This window comes from Austrofundulus limnaeus, unplaced genomic scaffold, assembly GCF_001266775.1.
Source record: "Austrofundulus limnaeus strain Quisiro unplaced genomic scaffold, Austrofundulus_limnaeus-1.0 Scaffold4, whole genome shotgun sequence".
Lineage (NCBI taxonomy): Eukaryota > Metazoa > Chordata > Actinopteri > Cyprinodontiformes > Rivulidae > Austrofundulus > Austrofundulus limnaeus.
The window spans coordinates 4,771,129-4,781,268 of NW_013952406.1; the positions used below are offsets into that span (position 1 = coordinate 4,771,129).

The 10,140-nt window shown below is 41.1% G+C and overlaps 1 protein-coding gene across 2 annotated transcripts; it reads right to left on the reverse strand.

Annotated features, from left to right (window-relative positions):
• Positions 1–321: 321 nt before the first annotated feature.
• Positions 322–8,773, reverse strand: tyk2 (tyrosine kinase 2; the record flags this gene model as incomplete). Of its 2 annotated transcripts, none has more annotated exon segments than XM_014024433.1 (23): positions 322–432; positions 539–656; positions 731–903; positions 1,894–2,012; positions 2,300–2,486; positions 2,565–2,656; positions 2,739–2,889; positions 2,980–3,131; positions 3,481–3,616; positions 4,049–4,176; positions 4,396–4,483; positions 4,576–4,719; positions 5,461–5,579; positions 5,669–5,852; positions 5,945–6,062; positions 6,154–6,311; positions 6,562–6,747; positions 6,837–7,203; positions 7,284–7,447; positions 7,541–7,667; positions 7,745–7,868; positions 7,946–8,143; positions 8,636–8,773. In XM_014024433.1, coding segments are annotated over 22 exon segments (3,330 nt in total), but the record flags the coding sequence as incomplete, so codon positions are not given.
• Between the last annotated feature and the right edge of the window lie 1,367 nt (positions 8,774–10,140).

The following is a 10,140-nucleotide window of genomic DNA, read 5'->3' on the forward strand; positions in this document are numbered from 1 at the left end:
ATGTGGGTAGGTCCTCGGTGTGAGTGAGCTATATCCACCCTGAAGGTTAATCTTGGACAATATCTGATGATCGACAGCCAACAGTATTTTTACAATCTTTATTTTACAGTTAAAACATATGTTTATCAAATAAAGTCTAAAGTTACAACTAATCAGGGATCCCTTTAACCATCTACAATAAAAATAATAACAGAGGTTTTACAACAACTGAAATCAAATGCTAAGGAAATAGCTTAAAAAACAGACTATATGAAAGTTTTCTACCAGTAATAATTGGTTTTGACCAAAGCATTTAATTTTATCACCATGAATGCAGCTTACCTCACGTGGACAGTGCTGGGGACATGGTAACCTCCGGTTTTTTTCTAACAGGTTTAAAAGAGCCATCAAGTTCATCTGTCCGTCAGATTCCTGCGTCATTTCAAAGAACATCTACAAAAGCATACMAAAGAAGAAACAAAAAGTTTTCACAGAGAAAGTGCAATATTTTTTAACTGGTTTCTCATTTGAACGTGCGCAGGGGTCATGAAGAACCTACTGTTGGAGGGCTTCTGCGATGGTCACAGTTGGTCAGGATCTCATACAGAGTAACTGCGAAAGACCAAACGTCGGACGCAAAAGAAAACTTTTGCTCCTTCAAGCACTCGATAGCATACCTATCAAATGCAAAACACCAAGTTGAAATGGAAAATCAGACAAAAGAGCTCTTGAATGTGATGCATGAACTAACCAGAACACGGGGCTGTCTCCGTTTTCATGAACTCTGTAGTAGATCTCTCCCTCAGGGATGTATTTGGTCAGGCCGAAGTCTCCGATCTTTACCAAACGGTTGTTTTCCACCAAGACGTTGCGGGCAGCCAGATCTCGATGCACATAGCGCTTTGAGTGCAAGTACTCCATTCCCTTTAAAAGAAGGCGACAAAAGACGTATTTCACATTTGACAAAAAAAAGTTTCTGTCTCTGGGTCAATCCACGACTCTAAGCTGGTTTGAATCAAACAAAAGCAGGAAGTGGGCCCACAAACAATCTGGCCTGTTTGATTTTTTTTTTCCCCATGTATTTATTTGTGAACATATGTGCTGTGAATAAACCTAAATCAAGAGCATTTATGCAATCAGTAATAGATAAATTAAAACACTTTAACGCTCTTTAATCAGCTGACTGGCTAGCTTTAAATTTCGCTTTGTTCCAGAACTGGATTTGTAATTATAAAGCCGCACAGCCAGTGACTTTCTCTGCTTATTTCTGTAACCTAATAAAGTGTTTCCATGTAGCACTGATGTAACTTGGCAACTACCAAGCTGATTATTTACATTCTAGACCTGACACGGCAAGGAAAAAGAAGCTGAAACTCAATGTACTGATCTGATATTTTCTAGGTTGGTAGAAGAAGAAGAAAAAAAAAATCATCACTTAACATTTGAGCTGTTTAATTTCTTACCAGAAACTGAATAAATAAAAGTCCACAAAATATATGAGTAGCATAATGGTAATGTTAACGTTTTGCTTTATCTTCCTCAAGAAGTAGGGCTGCATGTTGTTTATCGCAGTGACAATGATTTTGCCTCTGTATCTGTGTGTGCATGACCAAAATAGAYATAACTGTCGTTTCTTATCACAAGATGACCTCAGTTTAAAATTCTAGCACGCAATGCAGCAGGCAATATTAGAATGCGATTTTTCAAGGACAGCCCAGCTGTAATTGTGAAAGTTTTCATGTTGTAATAAAAAGGATAAGAAGGCCACAGCTACCCCTGAGTAGAGAACAACTTGTCAAGTCTGCAGTTTAGGTTAGGTTGTTGCTCCTGCAAATCCATATCAATATTTTTTACTGAACTAAAACAGTATAAATCAAGAGTCCAAGAACACGAAACATAATCAGCTGAACTCACCTGACAGATCTGCTGAGAAAACATGAGGCACTGGGACACGCTGGCTTTATGTTTAGGAAGATAATCCCGCAGGCTCCCCTGGGGAAGGTACTCCATTATCAGCTGGACCTGTTGTCTTCCTGTCAGGGCGAAACACGACAGCRTTTTATCTCCCCACTTTATTATTTTCAAAACGATGAGCTGCTGTCTGAACTGGTGCTCAGCAGCCTGAGTGTYGAAAGCTCCAAATATTGACATACAATGAAACCAGGCGTGCACTTTGAATAGATTTTCAATACGAACAAAGGAGCAGAAGGGACCAAAATCAATTCTATGACCGATTCATTCAGTAAAACATGYGAGACTGTATTTGATACAAGTTTTCACAAGCATATCTAAAGCAGACAGGAGACTTCGAGGACCTCACCTGGCTCAGTGCAGCAGCCCTTGTACTTGACAATGTTGAGGTGGTAGAGGGATTTCAGGATATCAATCTCCTTCATCCAGCCCTCGGGCGAGTTACCTTCTTGCTTCAAGGCTTTCACTGCCACAAGCTCCCCAGTGCCGTCGTTGCTGGGGTCATACAGGTACAGCGTCACCTTTCCAAAGTGTCCCTGTAAACAGAGCAACGYGTCAGATCGCTCTCCTAATGCACGAGAGGAGAAAAGCACACGCGTGCTGCTTCCACTCACCTCGCCTAAATCCCGCATCTTTTTCATGTAGCGCTTCTGGAAACTGCTGGGGTCAGGCGGTGGGAGCGTGACGAAGGGAAATATGCCRGGATCTGTGGGAATTAAAAATAAATCAAAAATCTGTCAAACAGTCGCACTAAAACAAGAGAAAAAGGTAAGTAATTAATGACCGACTTTTCTTTATGATCTCTGTGAGCTCYCTGAGGATGGTACGAAAGGAAGGCCTTGCGTCAGGGTCGTATGTCAAACACATGCTGACGAACTCAGACAGGTCCTGAGAGGACGGTTCGGCGAGACGACCCTTTTGCTGATAAAAACGCTCTTTCTGTTGGRTTGAGAGCGAGTGTTATGGGGGCAYRCGCAGCTTCTGCCCGTTAAAAGAGAAGTGCATTCGACGGCTGCGGCCCGGGCTTACCTCGGACAACGTGCTGCTGCTCATGGGAAGGATGCCATTGTTGCAGATTTCAAGCAGCGTGACGCCAAAGCTCCACTGGTCAGCAGCGTTGCCGATAGGAGCGTCACTGTCGACGCATTCKGGGGCGATCCACGGGATCCGGTCCAAACGTTCTGCAGCGAAGAACATTTGTTACAGCAGCTCTGGATTGTTTTGTTTTTTTCTTTTGAAGAACTCCTCAAGACAAGAACATTTTAATAAATTCTGGAATAAAACTTGGGAAAATAAAAGGAACTTTTATAAAAAMTAGTGGTTCAGACTTGTTTGAAAACTTAAATTCTATACTGTGGAGTAAAACTGCAAAACAACAGGAAACATGTCTGAGGAAGTGGTCTACTAAACCTTCCTGGTTTCTAAATCTGACTGAATTCAAGCAGAAAAGCCCATCAAAGTACAGATCTGCAGCTGATTGAGAAATAATGAGAAATAAAACTTTGCTTACACAGAGCTGTGTGTGCTTACCTTCTCTTGTGAGGACGTTAAGAGCAATTCCTGGATCACTCAGCTTGACAAAAGGTGAAGTGCCAGGTTCTATTCCCCGCCTTGCCACCAGAATATTCTTGGCACAGACGTTCCCATGAACCAGGCGTTTCGTCTCCTACAAWAAAAATAGTACATATGTTGACTCAATGATGAGCCTGTTCATCCTGTTGCTGTCTGACAATACAGACCTATGATCACTGTACGACCAAACTACACACAGAACACTCCCTTTAAACTCTGAGATTCCTGATTTTTATTTACAGTTTTCTTTTCGTAACTATCAAAGAAGCCACTTTTCAGCCTCTTCTTAAATCATAATCAAATTATTCCTTATGGAGGGGAAAAGACCTTGAGTGTGCATCTTTAACCTGGTGTCTTAATATTGCAGAATTCCCTTCTGGTGAGCAGCAGCTTCGGTATAAAACTTGGTGTTCAGTAAGAAAGCTGCACTGTTTGAAATCTAATGCCCACTGAACAGYAGCTCGTTTTAAATAATAACCGTAATGCCTGTTCTACAAAAAAAAAAAAAAAACAGCGTTGAACTCACAAGATAAGTGAGGGCACTCGCAAGTTGTAAGGAAACAACCAATTTCCACTCCGCTTTGATGACGTCCCCTGCTCGGCGAAGGAAGACGTCCAAAGGCCCAAACTCCACATATTCTTCCACCATGATGTCTGCGGAGACAGAAACAAGTCTGGTTAGACAATAAACCACAGAAAAAATGTAAACAAAGTCATTTTGTTTTTAAAATAGAAACTGCTGGGTGCAGTTTTGCATTCAGTTCAGAGTTGACTTGTAATTTGAATGGCAGATTTGACTAAAGACATGGGACATGGTGCGAAACGGGGAAGCAGCAAATGAGGAAGTCGCTAAAGAAGAAGTGAGTGCCTTACTTTCAGATCCTTTGACTGATACACCGTGCACAAACACCAGATGACTGTGGGATAACTGGCTCATGAGACTTGCAGTTTCAAAAAATGCCTTAAAAAAGAGAACATAGTGATGAAAGCATCAATAAACAAAAAGTAACATAGTGCACTGCAAAGCAAACGACTGCAAACATTCTAGCTTACCAGAGCAATATCTTTATGGCTTTGGTCTAAAACCTTCAGAACCACACGAATCATTTTAGAAACGTTGTTGTTGCTGAACTCCCCTGCCACACACAAGCGTCCTAAATAGATGTTGGTTCTGGTGCCACGACCCAAATGTCCTTCCTGCACATAAACACTTGATCAATGACAGAACATCGCAGCATTAAGCCTGTGCTAATGCAAAAAAAAAAAAAAAAAAAGCCTGATTAAATGTGGTGTGAAAAGGTCATGTCAAGAAAATCACAAAAAATGACATCAGAGACAGAACTGTTGCTCTTTTGCTGTTTGTAGCTCAAAGCTAAAATAGCTAGCATGTTAGTAGGCGTAAAATACAGCCTACTACCGCAGGCTAATTATCATCTAGTTAATTATGGACATCAGCTTTGAAGGCTTTCAACTTTACTCAGTAGTAATACTTGATTTAGAAGTAAAAATAAACTAGAAATATTTTTAAAAAACAGCTTGTTTACTCAGGTGTTTTAGCTGGCACTATTAAAATTTAAATTTACATTAAATTAAAATTTCAGCCTTGATTCTTTAAATATCATAAAAAATATAACTATTATAATATAAAAAACAATCTGTCCTGAGAAACAGTTATTGTGACCATGTGTTCTCCTAGTTTATTTATATTTGTGCAYTAAAATAAAAAACTTGAAACAAATTCTTTATTTAGTATTATAACACTACTATACTTATAATACAATCATTATTAAGCAACATGTGATAGTATTTAGGCAGCAAAATTATTTGCATTTATTAATTTTAAATAAAAAGTAAATTTAAGATGTTTGTTTTAATACTTTATCGTGATGAAACTGTGGTGTTTTTGTCACAATCCAATATGGGCTCATTTCTTATCACCTGTGTGATTTCTTTGTCCTTAATCTGGTGGAAGCGGAGCTGCGTCAGGTTCAGCTCCAAAGACCCGGAGTTGGTGCGGAGGTCACCACCCTGCCTTTTCACCAGCAGGTTGGATATTTCTGCAACCCAAAACCAGACAAATGTGTTAGCACCAAGAGTACAGATGACCTAATGCTGAACAATATCTGAGACGCCCAACAGCACAAACCTCCTTGTTTCGGCAAACAGCATTTTCTGACCGTAAAGTTGTCCGAACCGGACTTGAGCACGAAGGTTTTGAGGCTGTCTGTGAGCTCCTTCACRCTGGAGAACTCTCGGTCCCAGCCCTCCATGACGAACACAGAACCCTTCTGCTGGATACGAAACTGCTTGTGGCTCGGCGCCGAGTCGTTCTGTGCATCGGCGCAGATTTAAATATAGGGTCTGAAAGGTTTCGCCGCCGCTGCAATAATTCCCAGAGAGAGCGGCGTGGGCGTCGACTTACCTCGCTTCTGTTCAGCACAGCAAGGATGATGCGGTGATAGTCGAGGGCGCTCCATCGAACGAGGAACGTTCCGACCTCGGCTGCCTCTTTTTTTAGCTTGTGCAGCACGAAGTCATCACTGCAAGCACATCGGAGCGGTGATGCAAGCACGTCTTTTACGGCCCCGTTTGTGTGTGACCGTGCTTTTGAAAAAGATCTGTAAAACTCACTGCATCGGTCCGTGCAGCAGATTCGCTTCGCTCAACACCACCCTGGCGGGAGCCACTTCTCGACAGAGGTAGTGGTGGGCGTCCGCAGTCAGTCTGTAGTACCCATCGAGGAGGGAGATGAAGGAGCAGGCCTCTTGGCTGGATCTCATCTCTACCTCCTACATACACACACAGAAACACTGGCTTAAAATCGGAGCTCCACACACTCATTTAAACATGACAAAGTGCCCAAAGCACTTAGCTACAAGAATATGAGATAAACACATAAAGTGAACTCAAACATTAAACATGCTAAATAATCTGGTCAGCKGATGGGTTAATAGACGCAGCTGATGCATTACAAGCACATTTACCAATTAAATGAATGTATCTCAGCTCGTACGTTGAAAGATAAACAAGCACTCTCACCARGCATTGATTGAGCTGAGTGCTAATGCGCACATTAGACTCGTTTATGTCTATGACAGTTATTTCTGGGAAATCACAGAAGAACTCCCAGTCGTCGTGACTCTCCCCGTTTGCTTCGCTGGAGTTTTGTTTCGATTTCTTTGACAAGTTCAAATAATTGTTCCTGAGACGGGGGTCCGTCTGCTTCTAGGAAAAAAAAGGAGAGCAAACAAAAAGTCAATACGAAGAAATACAAAACACAGAATTAGGCGATTAAAACAAGTCTTTTGGCGAACCTTCTGGCTCAACTTCCTCCAGTGGATCCCCTTAGTGCCAGACACCATTATTTCATGCGTGGCCTCAGCACCGCAGGGTTTTCTTAAGTCGCCGTCGCAGCGCGTGTAAGAGCTGCTCCCGTTGCTGTGTTCAGTCAGTTTCCAGTCGCTTACTGAGAAAGCCTCCGTGCCAAAAGACGGAGCCAAGTGTTCGAGGGTAGAGATGTACTTATACATGATCTCCTGCGCACCCAGATGTCCGATATCCACCGTGTGCTGCTGGAAGGTCCGTACAAAATCGGAAAACACCCGCCGGATCCTGATTTTAGTCAGAAAGTTATCCCTGGATATGTGTTGGGCGAAAGACACTGGAATGCATTCTAGGAAGCTAAAAATAGAGGAAAGACACATGTAAAGGCAGCGAACAAAAAAAAAACAATAGTTATAGAAGCTGAAACATCACATTACCTATGTTTTTTAGCCACTTCCTGTAATGTAGAGTTCTTCTGTATTGCGAGGTGTGAGAGGTGAAGCACAGCCATGCCCAGACTCTCATTTTTGAAGCGACTTAGTTCCTCCTCTGACTCRATGTCCTCCATTTGCGCAACTTCATTCACAAACTCATATTTGGCCTGATTTCGAAACAGAGCACGCATCACTCTTGCATTGTTTGCAAAAATTTCAGAAGAGAACAACGCACATATAGCATGATGTCCGGCACAAACCTGCGCAAACAAATACTCCAAGGATGTGATATCAAGCAGAGGAGAGCCCGTCTGATCTGATTTGAGAGCATACCGGAATACGTTTGGCTCTTTGTCGTTTAGTCCATGCCAGTTCCGAAAGTAAAACCTGGGCAGATCAAGGACATAAATACTCCCACGGTTTTAGCCGTCAACCACACAAGTGTTGTACAGCCATGAACTAACCTCATACAGTAGTGAAGTATTACACCGGAGTCCATTTTTGGACTGAAAACATGATTTGGACTGTACCAGCACTGCTGTTGTAGATCGTACAACGCAAACAGCACGTGACATAGGGGAGTTATTCCTGCAGGGGGGTTAAAAAATGAAGTTACACACCCATCTCAGCAAATGTGGAAGTTAGATGGAAGAGGTCACGCTCACCTACAGCCTCTGCGGCCAAGATGCACAGCTCCTCCGCTGTGACATCTCCGCTTGYGTGAGTCAAATATCTCTCCCCTTCTTTAGTCCAGAACATGTAAACATGAATGCCCTCGCACTGGGGGGGTCCATTCGAGCCTTGAAGGGTCCGCGCTCTTGAAAGCCCAAACCATCCTCTCACAGACATGTTGAACAGGATTGCTGACAGKCAGAAAGAAGACAGATCAAGTGCTGGCTTAATCAGCTGTTGTGTAGTCTCATGTCACGTAGGCTTTGGGGTTTCCACACATTTTCAGGAAGAGCCAATTTAGACCGGAAATATGCACTGTTCTGAAATAGCCGGCTCTAATGAGATGACTTTTAAAACTAACAACTTACAAAATAACCCACATCAAAATATTTTTTTACAAATATTACGTCAGTCAACCCGATTATAATAAATTGAAGAGGCCTTCCGGGGTTGTAACTTCGCAAACTTGTTTACTTTGTAAGTGAAGCTTTAATACGCATTAATACACGCGTTGTATTTTCGACATGTTAAATGTATTTAAATCACACTAACTCCGTCGCTGAGAGGCCAAAATGCGGCCCATGACAGTTCATACAATGTCTTAACAAGGAAATACAGTCCGTGTGTGTAAACAAGACCAWGTTTCAGTATTTGTTAGCGCGATGATATATTTAAAAACTTACCATTAACGTGACTTTATTGGGAGGTGCGCTGCGTTAAAAACACAGCCCGGTAAGATGACGGTCAAGCTTCATTATTTGCGGGACGTATTTCCCCTCCGCACCCACCCCCCTCTCCGGTTTCWTGCGAACTGCGCGAGTCAACGCTGCTTCCCGAAACCAAGATGGCAGCTTCCTGCTCCTCCTGCTAGGGGCGGGCACGCGCACGACGCATCAGACAAAACAAAACAAAAACTTATTGCAAAAGGTAAGGAAAGGGAATATTTGTTTTTCATTGTTTATTTGAATATAATCAGTATCAATATGGAAACCTTTTCTGTTGTATAATAACATACCAAAATAAAAGCAAAAGTGAAAAATAGGAATTGCTTTGAAATAAACTAAATCAATGTGTTTAGACTTAAGCACAGGGAATATTACTATTATAAAACTGTTGCATACCCATTCCAATTAAAAAAATGCATTTATATACATTTTTTAATGTCAGTACAAAAGTATAAGCTATCCATTCGCATAAACTTATTTTTCTGTTTCTTTTCGTCTTGCATATAAATTCAGTGATCAGCAACTCATGAAAATACTGCTTTCTAAACTGTTACTGTGCAGTATTTTATTCTGTGTCTGTTTTTCATGCATTTACAAGCCTAATTAGATTTTGACTTGTCTCTCTTCGGTTCACCTTCTGCATTTCCATAAAGTCATGCTGTTTGCATAAGTGTTGTGTTTTTGTCACAAGACAAATCCCAACCATCAAACAGAAGAAAAATTATAAAAAGAATTACACAACCCCCCATTTTTTCAAATATGACATATTCAGTCATTTGTCCATTTGTTCACTTCTTATCTTATTCTATAATACTCACTTGTTGTGCAGGTGCCTTGTTTTACATAAATRTTAAACACAAAACCACTCCGTTGTCAAACTCTGATATTGATGTTATTTTGACTAGGTTAAATACAGCTTCAAGTGTTTTTAGTCTCAGCTGCAATGAAAAACTGTCACATTTTCACTATAAAAAAAAGGTTCACACATTTCAAAAACAAGCTAGCTGCATATTTCCCACAAAGTTTTTATTTCATCCTTTACAATAGTCAAAAAAGCTTTTTTTTTATGGCAGATATACACTCTGGCCTTCAAAATAAAAGCATAGATTTGGTGTTGAAACTCCAATCACACTGCCACATTACCTAACAAGATTACATTTAGTCTTTGGATAAAATAAGCAAATTTTCCACCTTTTTTGGACAAACTAATAAAGGCTTCAGCACCTTCAGAAACTACTTCTATTTTGGTCACATAAGTTCATGTAACCAATGTCAGCAACAGTGTTATCTGAATACTGGTATCGTGATACAAAACAGGCACCAACAAGTCTATGTGAAGAAAATATGACCCAAGTCATTTTTACTCACCAGCATTCGTCTATTTATATTATTACTTTGATTCTTAAGCATTCCTTCTTTCATCCATGCAGACATCCCCACAATAACTGGGTCTTGACAAGGTG